Here is an 18,059-nt window from a genome sequence, read left to right on the forward strand (position 1 = left end):
TATTAAACTTATTTAGAGCTATGCTGTGGCCCAACATGTGGTCTATCCTGAGAAAGATCCTTAAGCACTTGAGAAAAGTATATAACCTACTGATGTGAGGTGCAATGTTTTTTGTATCTGTCAGGTCCAGCTAGTTTATAATATGTTTAAGTTCTCTGTTTCCCTGTTGATCTTCTGTATAGTTGTTCTATCTAATGATGTGAGTGGTGTGTTGAAGTCTCTAACTATTACTGTGGAGACGTTTATTTCTCCTTTCAGCTCTGCCAGACTTTACGTCGTCAATGTGTTTTGGAGCTCCCTGGGTATGTGCGTAGAAATTTAAGACTGTTCCGTCTTCTGGTGGATTGTCCCTTTTACTAATATATAATGGCCGCCTGCATCTCTTATCACTTCTTTGTATTTAAAGTCTGCTTTGTCTGACACCACTATAGCTACCCCTGTTCTATTTTGGTTACTGTTTGCATGAAATATCTTTCTCTAAGCTTTCACTTTCTGTCTATTTACACTGAGAAATCGAAGGAAAAAACCCACATGATCATCTCAAATGAGGCAGAAAAGGCATTTGACAAAATGCAGCAAGCACTCTTTCTTGATGAAAAGACTTTGAAATACATAGGTATAGAAGGAAAGCTCCTCAACGTAATTAAAGGTTTATATGAAAATCCCACAGCCAACATCATACTCAATGGGAGAAGTTGAAAGCTTTTCCTCTAAGATCAGGAATAAGACAAGGAAGCCCACTGTCACCACTGTTATTCAACATTGTGCTAGAAGTTCTAGCTAGAGTAATTAGGCAAGAAAAATAAATAAAAATTGAAAGAGAAGTAAAACTCTATTTGCAGATGACATGATCTTATATTTAGAAAAACCAGAAATATCTGCAACAAAGCTATTAGAGCTAATAAATGACGTTAGAAAAATGGCAGGATACAAGATCAACATGCAAAAATCAGTGGTGTTTCTATACACTAGTAATGAGCAAGCTAAGGAGGAAAAACTTCCATTTATAATAGCATCAAAAAGACTCAAATATCTAGGAATTCATTTAACTAAGAATGTAAAAGATCTGTACTTTAAAAACTACAGAAGACTGCTAAAAGAACTCAAAGAAGGCCTAAACAAATAGAAGACATTCCATGTTCATGAACTGGAAGATAAAACATCACGAGGATATCAATTCTACCCCAACTGATTTACAGATTCAAGGCAATACCAATAAAAATTCCAACAGCCTACTTTACAGAAATAGAGAATTACCAAATTTATTTGGAAGGAAAGGGGTCCTGAACAGCCAAAATCATCCTAAAAAAGAGGAGCAAGGTTGGAGGACTCATACCTCCTAACCTTGAAGTGTATTATCAAGCTACAGTGGTTAAAACAGCATGGTATTGGCATAAAGACAGACACACTGATCAATGGAATCCAAACGAGAGTTCAGAAATAGACCCTCATCTCTACGGTCAACTGATTTTTGATTAGACTACAAAGTCCACTTTGCTGGGATGGAACAGTCTCTTCAACAAATGGTGCTGGAAGAACTGCATATCCATAATCAAAAGAATGAAAGAGGACCCCTATCTCACTTCCTTCACAAGAATCAACTCAAAATGGATCAAAGACCTAAACACACAAGCCAGGACATAAAACTCATAGAAGATAATGTACGGAAACATCTACAAGATCTTTTAGTAGGTGGGGGTCTCTTAAACCTTATACCCAACGCACAAGCAACAAAATAAAGACTAGATAAGTGGAACCTCCTCAAAATTAAATACTTCTGCACCTCAAAGGACTTTGTGAGGAGGGTAAAAAGGCAGCCTGTTCAATGTTAGAAAATATTTGGAAATCACATACATCTGACAAGGGTCTTATAGCTACATTATATAAAGAGATCCTACAACACAACAATAAAAAGACAAATGACACAATTAAAAAATGGGTAAAAGATCTGAATATTTTCTAAAGAAAAAATACAAATGGCAAAACACACACACACAAAATTGGTCAACATCACTAGCAATTAGGGGACTGCAAATCAAAGCTATATGAAGATATCTTTTTTACAGCTACTAGAATGGCCACTAACAGAATAGGAAACTACAAGTGTTGGAGAGGACCTGGAGAGATAGGAATGCTTATTTACTGTTGGTGGGAATGTGGAATAGTATAGCCACTATAGAGGACTGTTTGGCAGTTCCTAAGGAAATTAGATATAGATCTACCATGTGACCTGGCAATACTATTACTAGGTGTATACCCAGAAGAACTGAGCGCAGTGACATGAACAGACATGCACACTGATGTTCATAGCAACATTATTCACAATTGCCAAAGGATGGAAACAACCCAGGTGTCCATCTACTGATGGATGGATGAACAAACTGTGGAATATACATGATGGAATGTTATTCAGCTGTAAGAAGAAATGAAGTCATGAAGCATATGGCAACATGAATGAACATGAAGGGCATTATTTTTAAGTGAAGGGCACAAAAGGACAAATACTGTATGATTTCACTATTATGGAGCAAATATAATGAGCAAACCCATGGAGTTAATAGCTAGACTATAATTTGCCAGAGAAAAGAATGTGGTTAGAGAATTCCACATTCTTTTAATATTTAATCTGTGCAGAACTGGTCAAAAGTTGTCTGTAATTATTTGGAAATGAATAGAAATGGTGAAAGTACATCATAGGATTTGTAATTAGTATCACTAACAAATGGGTATGCTAGTGGGTTTTTTTTCCCCAAGTAACGAAAATGCTCTAATATTGATTGAAGTGATGAATACACAATTCAGTGATTATACCAAATACCAGTGATTGTACACTTTAGATAAAGTATATGGTTTAGGAACAAAAAAAAATAATAGTTATGAGTTGTGGGAAAAATACACAAATGTGAGATACGGACTATATTAATAGTAATACTTGGTGATACTGCGTCATAATTTGCTACAAATGTTTCACAGCAATGCAAGGTATTTGTGTATGGGTGATGTATGGGAGCCCTGAATAATGTGATGCACGTTTGTTCTGTAAGTTTGCAACTTTTACTGTATACTTATTATGCATATTCATGTACAAATGATATACTTGAATGAATCGTTTTTAAAATGTAAAAGAAAATCAATTAGCCATAGATGTGTGGGTTTATTTATGGTCTTTCAATTCTGTTTCACTGGTCGATTATCTATCTTTGTGTCAGCATCACACTGTTTTGATTACTATAACTTTGTAACATAGTTTGAAACTGGGAAGCTGTGAGTCTTTCAATTTTCTTCTTCTTTTTCAAGATTGCTTTAGCTGTTCAGGGTCCCTTGCAATTCCACATAAATTTCAGGATTAGTTTTGACATTTCTGCAAAAAAGGCTGTTAGAATTTTAATTGGGATTGAATTGAATTTGTATATTGCTTTGGGTAATGTTGACATTATTAACAATGTTAACTCTACCAATCCATAAATGTGGGTGCCTTGCCATTTATTTAGGCCTTCTTTAATGTCTTCAAATAGTAGTTTTCAGTATACAAGTCTTTTGTATCTTAGTTTAACTTATTCATGGATATTTTATTCTTTTAGAAGCTATTGTAAGTGAAACTATTTTCTTAATTTGCTCTTCAGATTGTTCATTGCTAGTATACAGGAACAAAATTATTAATTCCACCCGCTGAGTGGCTCCCTCATCTGCCTGCTTCATTGTTTTTGCTTGTTGCTTTTTTTTTTCCTGCTCCCTGTCTGCTTCCTTTCTTTAGAAGCTGCTGGGAACCAAACCCAGGACCTCCCATGTGGGACGTGGGCACTCAACTGCTTGAGCCACATCTGCTCCCCCCACAATTATTACTGACTGTGCACCCTGACACTTTGCTGAATACATTACCACAAATAATTTTCTTGTGAACTATATGCTGGTTTTCTATATGTAAGTTGATATCTATTAATACAAATAGAGATAGATTTACTTTCTTCCTTTCCGATTTGGATATATTTTCTTTCTTTTTCTTGCCTAATTGCTCTGGAAAAACTTCTAGTACAACATTGAACAGCAGTGCTGAGAACATGCATACTTGATTCATTCTTGATCTTAGAGAGAAAGCCTTAAGTCTTCCACCATCAGGTATGATGTTAGATGTGGGCTTTCACAACTGGCCGTTACCATGATGAAAGTTCCCTTCAAATCCTACTTTTCTGAGCATTTTTATCAAGAAAGTGTATTGGATTTTGCTGAAGGTCTTCTCTGAATCCATTGAGATAATCATGATTTTTCTTTACTTTCTTGTATTTATGTAGTATATTATATTGATGTTTGTACGTGGAACCACCTTTGCAATACTGGGATGAATCCCACTTGGACATGGTATATAATCATCTTACCATGCTATAGGAAATTGGTGTGTATTTTGTTAAGGATCTTGCACGTATATTCATAAGGGAAATTGGTCGCTTTTTTGCATCATCTTGCCATGTCAGTTCTCTATGTGTGTGGCGCCATTCCTGGGCCGGCTGCACTTTTTTCACATAGGGTGGCTCTCCTTGCAGGGCACACTCCTTGCGCATGAGGCACCTCTATGCGGGGGCGCCCCTGCGTGGCACAGCACTCTTTGTACACGGCAGCACTGCATGTGGGCCAGCTCACAACGTGGGCCAGCTCACCACATGAGTCAGCAGGCCCTGGGTATAGAACCCTGGACCCTCCATATGGTAAGCAGACGCTCTATCAGTTGAGTCACAGTCTGCTTCCCTCCATTTCTTCTTAAGTCAATTTAGGTAATATTGTAGAAATTTTTCCATTTCTTCTAGAATATCTGTAGTTATATCACTATTTCACTTTTTTTCTCTTTCTTTTGAGGTACTGGGGCCAGGGGTTGAACCTGGGACCTCCTATATGGGAAGCAGACACTCTACTGCTTATGCCACATCTGTTTCCCATTATACTTTTGAATTTCAGCTACTCTTTTCTCTTTTTATCTTTATCAGTCTAGCTAAAGGTTTGTCAATTTTCTTGATGTTTTTCAAAGAACCAACTTTTTGTTTTGTTTATTCTCTCCTGATTGCTTTTCTACATTCTATTTATCTCTGTTCTAATCTTTTTTAAAAAAAGATTATTTTATTAATTAATATTTCTCCCCTCCTTCCTTGTTGTTTGTGCTCGCTGTCTGCTCCCTGTGCCTGTTCATTGTGTGCTGTGTCTCTCATCTTCTTTCTAGGAGTCACTGGGAACTGAACCCGGGACCTCCATTTTGAGAGGGAGGTGCCCAATCACTTGAGCCACCTCCACTCCCTGCTTGCTGTGTCTCGCACTGTGTTTCCTCATTGGGTCTTCTTGTTGCGTCACCTTGTTGTGTCAGCTTGATGCACTAACCCATTGCATCAGTTCACTGTCCTGCTCATCTTCTTTAGGAGGTATCAGGAACCAAACCTGGGACCTCCCTTGTGATAGATGAGTGTCCAACTGCTTGAGTCACATCCACTTCCTCTCTGCTCTAATGTAAATTATTTCCTTTTTTCTGCTAACTTACTTTTCTCTTGTTTTTCTAGATCCTTAAGATGTAAAGTTAGGTTATTTTCTTGAGATCTTCAGTTTTTATACAGGCAATCACAGCTATCAATTCCCTCTGAGCTCTGCCTTCTCTGTATTCCATAAATTTTGGTTTTCGTTGACTTTGTCTTCATTTGTCTAAATATTTTCTAATTTTTCTTCAAACCTGTTGGTTGTTTAAGAGTGTGTAGTTTAATTTCCACATATTTGTAAATTTTCCAGGTTTTCTTCTGTATTGATTTTTCACTTCATTCTACTGTGGACAGACAGGTTATATTTTATGATTTCAATATTTTTATATTTGTTGGGACTTATCTTGTGCCCTAACACGTGATCTATCCTAGAGAATCCGTGTACACTTGAAAAGAATTTGTATTCCATGGTTGTTGGGTGAAATGTTCTATGTATGTCCTTGAGCTCTCGTTTGTTTATAGTGTTGTTCAGGTTCTCTATTTCCTTTTTGATCTTATATTTGGGTGTTCTATACAGTGTTAAAAGTGGCGTATTGAAGTCTCCAACTATTACTGCAGTGCTGCCTATTTCTCCCTTCACTTTTTTTCAGTGTCTGCTTCATATATTTTGGCATTCTGCTATTAGGTGTCTATGTTTATAACTGTTAAATCTTCTTGTTGGATTGACCCTTTCATCCATAGCTATGCTTCTGAAAGAACTCAGATCAAACAACACAAGAAGAAAAGGAAGACACCCAAACTGTGAAGAAGTACAGGAGGTATTTAAGTCTTGGCAGATGCAGGTGAAACCAAGGCCAGAGTCTCTGCTGTGCCCTCAGAGATCAGCCTGACCAGGAAACGCCCACCCACAGAAGGAAAAAACAAAATGAAACCACTAGCTCTTTTCCCAGATAGATGTTGCTGGGAGGCAGGAAGCACTACTGCCCAGGGGGCCCACACTTAAGAAATTTATTAGTTCTTTAAAGAGTAATCATTGAAATCTGACATACAATCATTCCCTAAAGACAATAGCTGTGCCATCCTGGCTAACTTGTCCCTCTTCTCTGGGTACTCAGATTCCTCCCTTGAAAATCAAGACATCTGAAGATGCAATGAGACCTCGGATTCACACTGTTTCCCTGGATAGGAGACCCAGAAATTCTGCTCTTTACAGCAAATGCTTTGAGTAACGAATTTCTTTTCAGCATGATAGACTAAGCCAAGAGCAGAAAGGATCTGTAAAAATATTTAAATGTTTTTAAAACATAATTTTAACTTAACTGGAATTTTAAACTTATTAGAGTATAATTTATGAAGTGTTGGAGATGAACAATATGAAAACAAACTATTTGGTAGGAAGTAGGGGATGCCAAATTTCTAAGGTGGTTAGGAACTACAGACAATCCAAGTACTGGATATTCATGACATGATGCCGAATGAGAAAAATAGTTTAAATTCAAGTCTGTATAATATAAATCTATTTCTATGAAGTTGTATAGCAACATCTATACATGTATGTACCTGCAGAGGGAAGTTTGGAAGGATACTGATCAAAATATTTTCAGTGATTACCTTTGAATGGTGAGAGTTCAGGCGAAAACTTCCTTTATTAAGCTTTTTAAAAATTAGAAACAACGGGAAGTGGATTTGGCTCAATGGATAGGGTGTCTGCCTACCACATGGGAGGTCCAAGGTTCAAACCCAGGGCCTCCTGACCCATGTGGTGAGCTGGCCAACTGGCAGTTCTGATGCCCGCAAGGTATCCCCCACGTAGGGGAGCCCCGTGCGCAAGGAGTGTGCCCTGTAAGGAGAGCTGCCCAGCGCAAAGAAAGTGCAGCCTGCCCAGGAGTGGCACTGCACACACACAGACAGCTGACACAAGATGACGCAACAAAAGGAAACAGATTCCCAGTGCTGCTGACAAGAACACAAGCGGACACAGAAGAACACATAGCGAATGGACAGAGAGCAGACAACTGGGGGGGGGGGTGGGAAGGGGAGAGGAATAAATAAAAAATAAATCTAATAACTAAATAAATAAAATTAGAAAAATTGTAAAGCTGTGCCTATTTTGAAAAATAAAATAGCTATCGTTTATTGATTATTTAGGCTCTCTGCTAACTACTTTCCCTATGTTGTTACAATTCTAACAGATAGGGACTATTATTTCCAATTCATAAGTATAGAATCTAGGCTCAGGGAGGGTGTTGTGTCTTTTCTAAATCCATTAGCTAAAAAGTGGTGGATCTGGGGCTTGTAGAGAGGTCTCTTTTTCAGATTCTATGTCATCTTTTTATCATACTGTATTACTAACTGTTCTTAGCTAATGTGAATATTGGTAACATTGTTAGTCACAATATTTAAAAAGACAAAGCTAAAATATAAATTTTGTTTGAATGAAATTCTGGTTAGGTTTTTACTTAGAGGTAAGGTATCTTTTAGTTTCATTTTATTTTTAGAAGAACAGAAGTCAAAATGTTTTAATGAGTCTAAAACCACTTTCAGAGTCCATCAAAGTTAAGTTTTTAAAAATTTCTAATCCTTTTGGAATGAAATATTTTAAAAGTCTTTTCAAAATTTATGAAGTTCTCTAATAACTAAGGAAGTCAAAATTCCATTTTTAAAAATATTTTACTTATTTTGTCCTTAGATACCCTCTCAAGACACAATTTCAATTCATTTTGAGGTTAATTCAAGGGCAAAGGAGATTCAGAGAGATAGCTAAGCATGTGCCCAGACGAGCAAAGGGAGCAAGATTCTCACACTAGAAACAAATTCATTATTTTTCAAGTCTTTAACCAAAATATAACCATCTGAAAGAGAAAAAAGAGATGGCCATGCATGATGATTGAAAACCACTAACACAGTGAAATACTAGCATTCCAACCCAATTTTTAAAAAATTTGTGAGAGTTGTCATGCCAACATCATATTCCAGTTAACAATCTTATCAACCTTTATTTAAGGGATTTGTACTACTTGTATTTTTCAGTTTATGGGTAGGTCAGAAATGTAATGGGTAAAACAGTTGTTTCATCTTATTGTACATGAAGTTTACTAACATATGTTTATAAATTTGAGAAAGTTTATTATCTGTCTTCAAAAAGGACCTCTGACTATAAAGCATCTGATCTTTGTAGGTTACCATATACCAGGCACTCATGTATGTAGAAGTTTATAATCACACAATTCTGAAATTCAAACTTCTCTGGAAATTACAAGTTTTTTTTTTAAGTTTCGAGCCAAAACTCATTTGTGGGAAAATCTGACTTGAACTAAAGAGCAGTTACAGGTTTTTATTTATTTTACTTGGTATGAATATACATGTTTTACTGCAAAAATATTGTGTTTGTTCACGGGTGCTTCCCCACACCCTAGTTTGGGATCTCATGTACTATGTGCTTTATGGATCACCTATCTAAGATCTGAAAAATTCCGAATTTTGAGACATTTCTGGCCCTATGGGCTTTTGATAAGAAACTGTGGACCTCTAAGTCAAATATTTCAGAGGCATCATACACCTTGGAGTGGAGGTGAGTAAAGCCTTTTATGAAACTTATTTTGACTTCTGACTATGCTTGAAGAGTGGCATCTTCAGTTAGAAAAACGGGAACTTATCTAGATAATTGGTTGCATGTGCCTCATCCTTCAGGGGAGTGAACTGGAGAAAAATCAGTGTTGCCTGGGCCCTGGAAAAATTCTGCACAACTGTGGACAACTGGGGAAAAAGATACACAAGTTCATTAAGGTTGTGGTGAGAAAATGGTGAGAACCCTGAGAATGGAGCACCCTTTCTTGTCTTGGTTTAGAATACCAAAGGTAGATCTAAGAGAAAAATCTGCCCCTGAGTAAGGACATAAAAACAAAACCAAGAGCAACCACAAAATAGCCCTGTGTCTGATATTCTTTAGATCATATGTAGAGGTATGGCTGGATAGCACAGCCTCATGAGGAGTATGCTTTATTTTGGTAGCTCTTAGACAGACTGCTTTGAGAGCTATATTCACAAACTAGACAAAATAGTGAAGTTTCAGGTTCCTGCTTGTCAATACATTATCACCATGTGTAGGGAAAACTCTGAGTACCAGTGGAGGGTTAAAGAAGGCACCAGCCAGGAGAAAAGTAACCCTAATCGGGGTGCGGGACTTCCGTGAAAAGCAAACAAGCCCTTTTTGACAGGCTGAAGAAATCAGAACAGGCTCTGTGTCTGACTGTCAGCACTGTTTATTCTGGAAAGTGATACCCATTTGCCTGTAATCAAAGCCTTTCATTTTTTAATACTGTGGCCAGCCTATGATTAAAAGGATAGTGCCTATTTACCCAGCAACAGGGTTTCCCAGAGATTCTCTGTCATGATGCCTTGATGTTTAAGAACCAATGCTGGGAAGCAGACATGGCTCAACTGACAGAGCATCCGTCTACCATATGGAGGGTCCAGGGTTCGATCCCAAGGGCCTCCTGACCCGTGTGGTGAGCTGGTCTACGCGCAGTGCTGCTGCATGCAAGGAGCGCCGTGCCATGCAGGGGCACCCCCGTGTTTGGGTGCCCCATGCGCAAGGAGTGCGCCCTGCAAGGAGAGCCATCTCATGTTATAAAAGCACAGCCTGCCCAGGAGTGGCACCACACACATGGAGAGCTGAGGCAACAAAAAAGAGAAGCAGTTTCCCAGTGCCATTGGATAATGCAAGTGAATGCAGAACACACGGGGGGGGGGGGGGGGGGTGGTGTGTGTGTGGAGGGGAGAGAAGGAAATAAAATCTGACAAAAAAAAAAAAAAGAACCAGTGCCATATAAAGTACAAAATCTTCATTACCAGAAAGAGCCACCCACAACAATGAAAACTTTCAGGTAAATTCCATGCGTGGTATATTGATTCTACGTAGTCTTTTAAAGACAAGAGCAATTTTTGCTAAATGTTTATTTTAATAGATGCATAAAATGCTGTATTTAAGCAAAACTTCAATGTGCAAAAAGTCCTAAATTACAGCAAGTGGACATTTTATTTAATATAACTGTTAATCTGTAGAAGACAGAATGGAACACCAGAAATGGTGGCTTAAATAACAGGAAAAGATCATGTATCAGAAATTTAATGTTAGCCTTTTGCTAACATTATCTGTGAAAATCTTGTTATTTGCAGTTCAAGGAAAGGAAAGAGGAAAGGGCCGTTCCATCCCACCAGGAAACTTGGGGAAAAAACTTTCCTTCAGTTTTCCTGCCTATATAGATCATGCTCATCTGGGTTTTGTGGATGTGCATGTTTCCCATATTGTTATTTCCTAACCCAGGTTGACCTTGTCCTTTTTCACAGGATTTGCAGAAGTGCCAGTAAGGGCACTGGTTACTAAGTTCCAGTAACGGAAGGGAGACCCCCCGAGAGGGGTATAGGGCAGAAGTGCTGAAAAGTACAAGTCATCGACTTAAGATAAGAGGGGTGAAAACGGACACTGATTGTTAGCTATTAGCTAGTTATTCCACATGGATTGCCTTGTAGGTTTGTGAACTGCTAAGAAAAAAGGTGGATGAGATCTACCTTGTACAATAAATCAGGAGAGCAGCAATCCCAAGGGACTTTAAGTGGTTAACCCAGTCATGGAGTTGAGAGCTTGGGACCGTGACTGCAAAAATATTGCAAGATTCCATAATCTTTGTAATGTCTTCTATATTTGAAGTTTTGGTATTCCCTGTAGCTACTAGCAGCAAAACGTAAAAAAAGTAAACATATTTATGTGCTTGCCTTGTGGAAGGGTATAAACAAAAGGAAAGGCAGTCAACATCTTTCTTGTATCTGCTATGTGCCAGGCATTGAGTCAAATGCTTAAGTGTCTCAATAAATTTTCAAACCCAACAAAGATTTTTAAACATGAGGAAGGATTTTATATACAAGAAGAGCTCTGACAAATAAGGAAACAGAATTAGAGAAGTTAAATGTGATTAACCACACACAAGTGGAATCACACCACAGCCTGTACTACATCTGTGTGAATCTCCAAGACCAGTATGACCATGTGACAGCTGTACAACTCTCCACCATTTGTTGGAATTTTTTTTTTTCTATGGAAGGGGAAAGTTTAGGGTAATATTCCATACCCTCCTAAGAATAATTTTGCATTACAAATCTTTTTAAGGAAGAAACAAGGCAAACTCTACTGGAAGGATGTGTGACTTTGGTATCATCTGAGAAATGGTATGTGAGGATTAAAGGACATTACTTTCAACATTAACCATACGAGCTACTACTATACCAGACAAAACTTGCCACTTTTAGCCACCTTAAGGGTTAATACTAAAATTCCCCATTTAAATCTATGGCTTTATAGAGTAGATATAATTGTAAAACTGTTCTGGCCAGTTCCTTTTGTTATACCATTCCAAATCATGAGTCCAAATAAGAAAGTCTTCAGAGAAAATGAAAAGAAATTTTGATTAGAAAATAAAAAATAAGGTTAAAAAAAAAAGGCGTGGGACAATTCCAAGCCTTAATTAAAATTCCTATGGTAATACTACATGTTTTCAACAGGACTTATCAATATGTTAAACCGGTAAGTAGTGCAAAATGCCTAATTCAAATTAAAAATTCAAAATAAAGTTAAGGAACAATACTGCCCTGCAGGGAAATCCATCTGCAAAGACCTTTTTATATTACTGCCCTACCTGAATACGTTCCATAGTTCTCCATCTACCATATATACATATATGGCAAACATACAATCTGGTTACAACACATATTTATGATGTTCAGCTTCTCCCTCACCACCCCATCACCACCCCTATCTCTTATCTACTCCAAGACTACTTGTCATTTCAGGCACAGGCCACTTTCAGACTCTTCTGGCTCCTCCACTTACTAGCTGAGTAACCTTGTACAAGTTTCTTCATCTGTAAAATGGGGATAAAAACAGTACCGACACATCACAGTATTCTTAGGAGGATTAAATGACTTCATATAGGTAACATGATTATTTTAAAAATGCCTAGCACGGAATAAATGTTCAATGAATGTCAGCTATTATTTTTATTATTTTAAATTGTTGCTTTCACTTCTGAACATATTAGTTTTCAATCTCTGTAGAATAAACTTCAATTCATCTTCAAGATCTAAACCATAACAAGAAGACAAACAACGTAATAAAAAAGGCAAAAAATCTGAATAGATATTTTACCAAAAAAGATGTAAGAATAGCTAATAAGTAACTAGTGAAATGCAAGCCCAAACCCAATAGGGTACTATTTCACATTCACTAGGTGGTTATAATAAAAAAGAGACAGTAACAAAAGTTGTTGAGGATGTGCAGAAACTAGAACTTTCACATAATGCTGGCAAATATAAAACGGTGCAGCCACTTTGGAAAACAGTTTATCAATTTCTTAAAAGTTACACAAATTTACCTTGTGATCCAGCAATTCCACTCTAGGTATCTATCCAAGAAAAATGAAAACACATATATACACACAAAGACTTGCACACAAATGTTTACAGCAGCATTATTATAAGAGCCAAAAACAGGAAGCAACCTAAATGTCCATCAACTAATGAACGGATAAACAAAGTGTTGGTATAGTCATACAATGCAATACTATTTAGCAATAAAAAGAAAACTACTGGTTCTTGCTACAACATGGATGAACCTCAAAATCATTGTGCTAAGTGAAAGAAGCCAAGACACAAGAGACCACATATTGTATGATCCAATTTATGTCAAAAGTCTAGAAGAGGCAAATCTATAGAGACAGAAAATAAATTAGAGGTTGCCTGAGGCAGAGGGTGAGAATAGAGATTAACAGTAAATGGACATGAGGGATCTTACTGAGGTCATGAAAATGTTCTAAAACTTATTTATGATGATGGTTGCACAACTCTGTAAATTTACTAGAAACCATCAATTTCAATTCCAGTGTTTGTTGAAATGAAGTTTGCTTCAAAACAGGATGGGAAAAACTGCAATTCCAGAAAAGAACTGAAGATAATGATGATCAGAAATTTAATGAGGGAAACAGATTTGGCTCAACTGATAGAGAGTCCACCTACCTACCATATGGGAGGTCCAGGGTTCAAACCCAGGGCCTCCTGACTTGTGTGGTGAGCTGGCCTATGCAAAGTGCTGATGTGTGCAAGGAGCGCCCTGCCACGCAGGGGTGTTCCTCACGTAGGGGAACCCCACATGCAAGGAATATGCCCAGCAAGGAGAGCTGCCCTGTGCTAAAGTAGTGCAGCCTGCCCAGGAGTAGCGCCACACACATGGAGAGCTGATGCAGCAAGATGACACAACAAAGAGACACAGATTCTGGGTGTTGCTGACAAGAATACAAGCAGACACAGAAGAACACACAGTGAATGGACACAGAGAGCAGACAATGGGGGGGGGGAGAATAAATAAAAAATAAATCTTTAAAAAAAAAAAAGAAAAGAAATTCAATGAAGCGCAGGTAAATGGCTGGAGTAACTATGACTCTCTTAAGGTAGCCAAATGCCTCGTCATCTAATTAGTGACGCGCATGAATGGATGAAGGAGATTCCCACTGTCCCTACCTACTATCCAGCGAAACCACACCCAAGGGAACCAACGGCTTGGGGGACTCAGCGGGAAAGAAGACCCCGTTGAGCTTGACGCTAGTCCTAACTAGAGTCCTAAACGTCGCCTGGCGGGCAGAGTGAGGTGACAGCTTGGCACTAGCAACTCCTAGAGCAGGGGCTCTTAACAAGGGGTCTGTGAGCTTGAATTGAAATTAAAAAAACATTCTTGGGACATGTTGATGCGGGTGTGATATATTCATTAAATAACACACAGTGTAGTGTGGACTTGGTAAGGGGTCCATGGTTTTCACCTGACAGGCTAAGGGGCCCATGGGGGAAAAAAAGGTTAAGAACCCCTGTCCTAGAGGAAACTAGAAAAGCAAGTGAATGATGACTCCACTCTCACATGAAAGAGCAGTACCAATCTACACTGAGTAAAAATAATTATTTGAGATTTTATTCTTTGTGGGCAGTAAGAATACTTAACTTTCAACAAAACAAAAATTATATACAAGATATTGAAAACATTCTCAAAGTGATTTTTCAAAAGACTTGTTCGATGGTTGACAATCTGGGGTGATTTTTATAAAAACATGGACATTTATCGTCTTCTGTTTTAAATTGCTCCCCAAGTACTTAAGATTTCTTCTCAGAAAACAGAATAGCTTAGAGGAAAGAACATTAATATTGCAACCAGGAAACTAACATGTTGTTAATTCAATGTAGGACCCTGGACAGGTCCCTTTTCCTTTCTACTCTTCAGTTTTTCCTTTAATAAAATAAGGTGTTGGCAAGATTAGCTCTAAGAATCTTTTAGTATCTCAGCTGAAGAAAAATTAGGTGTTTCAGAGAAGGAAAAAGTAAAATAAGAGAACTCAACTTCTCCATTATTCCAATATAAACAGGAAAGGAAATCCCTAATTATACTGGAAAACGGAAAGCCACAACTTGTGCATTCAGTGGCATTACGTATTTGTGACTTTCAGCCCAACACCAGGCCCCACCCTCTATTAACATGCAAACCCACGCATCCCACACCCTCACCCACCCCTGGCCCACACTCCCAGATACCTCAGCTATGGTCATTCTCAGAGCACTGACAGGGGAGAGCTCTATATCCACCAGTTGGGCAGCTTTTAAACTCTGCCCGATAAAGATTGCACAAGGACAGAAAACAGCATAAAGTTAGATTTTAAGGCAAACAGGGACACAAAAGGAAGAACATTTAGCACAGTGTCTAGAAATAAAGAAAGATTTTGGGTTGAGAGAAGAGGTTTGGAAAAGTGAGATAACAGTCACCATTATTCTGATTTTTCTGAGGAAAATGGACAAAGACAAAATCATCTCAAATTAGTCACGCTTTTAAGTCAAGATTGACAAACTCTTGTTCCTTCCCTGTATCTTCTAAAATTCTACCTCATTCTTCCCAGGCTCGAAAGAAGTCAAATTATAGGCCAATGTCACTGAATCATTAGGCAAAAGCTGCCTGATAAAAGGGCAGTACTATAAGGGGTTATAATCTAGAGAGAATTGCTGATTTCCTACATTTCTTTTACTGCCACTAAAAAGACTATTTAAAAGTAAGAAAAGTAAGGAAGATATTGCCGGCAAAGTTATTTCTATTAAACTGATACAGTTAAACTCTGGAACTATAAACTCCCCTGGGTCTGATTCTAAAATCCAATGAACAAAAGACATTCTGAATATAAACTGACTTCCTTCTTGACTTGCCCACATCAAGAGAATGTGCTACTTAACGCCAACATCAGCTTTCTTACCTCATAGCAATTAATTTTCTACTTTAAAGTTATCAAATTAGCATTTTGATTCTATTCTTTTTTTAAAATTCAAGTAATGGCAAATTTTTTTCATAGAGTAAACAAGGACAAAAATGTATGCTTAATGCTTTCTAAAATACTGCCAATTGGGGATTTAGGTTAGAACTTTAACATTCTAAGAAATCTGAAAGGAATTACAAAGGGCCTGTAATTTTCCATATAGAAAACCAAAATATTTGTTAGCAAATATTTATTTTTCTATTTGTTAATTCTGCTTTGGTTAACATTTAACCACTGGTTTCTCTGGAAGGGTATAACATGAAGAATTTCATGGATAGAGAGAAAAATTTATATTTGAATTGGAAAAAAAAATCATTGAACATTCTTAAGTTTAGCTTCATATTTTCAGCAACTTGTCTTATAATTTAACCCCATTCAGTACAAAGTTATTAGCATAAAGACACTAGGTTAGTCACATTTTAGAATGAAGAAATGTCACCATTTCTCTGTATCTTCATAGTTTTGTTAAAACAAACAAATGAACAATACATAAAATGAAAGTCCAGAATTCCCTTACAGTATCACTGTCACAAGGCTGGAATTGGAAAGGCTGGGGTTTGTGAAATACTGCATTCTCTTGTAAAAACAGCTGAAGATTATAGTCCCGTACCACCTAAAGAGAAAATAAAATATCTTTTAGTCTTTAACAAGGTTAAAATGTCCAATAATTATATTTTAAATTTAAAATTTATTCTGTTGTTCCCTATACAACATGATGCAGTAAAAAAGAAATGGCAATATTACATATTTTATTTTTAATATTAGATAATTTTTGATAAAACTACTATGTGCCTTATTGTTTCTAGGAATCTTCATTTAGAAAGTACTAGTTTAGAAACTATCCCAGATTTGGGAACTAGACAATATGCAATATTTTAAGACAGCAAGAAGACAGCTATCACATAAGAAGTTATTCTTTTTAATAAAGGGGTGTAGATAGGGAAGCACATTGATCTCTTAGGACACCTGAAATTCTAAAGTTTTATGGGGCTCAAAGTCTGTTTGGAGGAGAATGCCATTCACTAATAAGGAAATTGCCAGAATAAGCTCATCCATAGTACAAAATAGTAATTTTATAGTACTTCTTGTCACCTTTTCTAAAGTGTTACATTCTAATTACCATTTTAAAGCATACCAAGAGCACAGATTAGAAATGAATTAATATAGAAGGGGAATTCTCATACATAGAATAGATCAAAACAAATACCCCCATAATGACAATACATCTGAAAAGAATTCATTGCAATGTTATCCTAGGAAAAGGTGGAAATCAGCAACATTGGATTGAGCATAAATCCACTTTCTATTTCGTACTCACTGTTTTTACCCATTGCTTCTTAACTTTCCTTTGCAGTATATTTCATTTGTAGTATATTCCCAGCCTCCTCTGACCAAATTCTCCCTCTGGCCAGAGGAGGGGTAAATGAAAAAAAAACCTCAAAGTAGCTCTTAGTACTGCTGGGAAAGGGTTTACTGAGGAGATGAGGAAACCAGGGGGTGCACTTTGCATTTGGTTTATCAGTTCAATACAAGTTCTCTTTTGTCACCCTTCCCCTCATTCAACAACCATTTACTTATAGCTTTTTTTTTTTTTTTAAGAATCAAGTTCAGGTTAAATGGGATGGGGAGGGTGGGGACATGGAGGAGATACATAGATTAATAAACAAGTTAGTATTGTCATAGAATTTATAATCTGGAAACTGGGAGTACCAAATATATCACACAATTAAAATACACAATGTAAGTACATAGGGAATACTAGGAGAACAACAAAGAGTGTGTTACTGAACATGGACTGAAGGGTTGGGAAGGGAAGAGTAGTATTTGGGAGAATTTGATCAGAGAAGGCTGGATGGATATATTCTCAAAGGGAAATGTTTTTTGTTTTTCCCCTGGCTTTCAATTATAAACTAGATTGGCTGTTGAAAGCTCTTGGCATTGTCCTGAAAGACTTACTAATCACTATCAAGAAAACGTTAATTAAGAGTTACCTCCTGAGAGCCTCCATGTTGCTCAAACGTGGCCACTCTCTAAGCCAAACTCAGCATATAAATGGATTACCTTCCCCCCAGTATGGGACATGACTCCCGCGGATGAGTTTCCCTCCCCGAGGGATTACTACCAAGCACCAGCTGGTGATGCAACTAGAAAAAGACCTTGAATAAAAGGGAGAAGTGGTAAAGACAAATGAGTTTTTATGGCTAAGAGACTTCAAAAC

The 18,059-nt window shown here is 37.4% G+C and overlaps 1 protein-coding gene across 2 annotated transcripts in view; it reads right to left on the reverse strand.

Annotated features, from left to right (window-relative positions):
- FCHSD2 (FCH and double SH3 domains 2) overlaps positions 1 to 18,059 on the reverse strand; it is a 359,152-nt gene that overhangs the window by 59,669 nt on the left and 281,424 nt on the right. For both annotated transcript variants that reach the window (XM_058305914.2, XM_071218257.1), the window contains exon 10: positions 16,359 to 16,454. In XM_058305914.2, the coding sequence (XP_058161897.1) occupies positions 16,359 to 16,454 (96 nt within the window). The remainder of the gene's footprint in view (positions 1 to 16,358; positions 16,455 to 18,059) is intronic.

This window comes from Dasypus novemcinctus, chromosome 10, assembly GCF_030445035.2.
Source record: "Dasypus novemcinctus isolate mDasNov1 chromosome 10, mDasNov1.1.hap2, whole genome shotgun sequence".
Classification (NCBI taxonomy): Eukaryota; Metazoa; Chordata; class Mammalia; order Cingulata; family Dasypodidae; genus Dasypus; species Dasypus novemcinctus.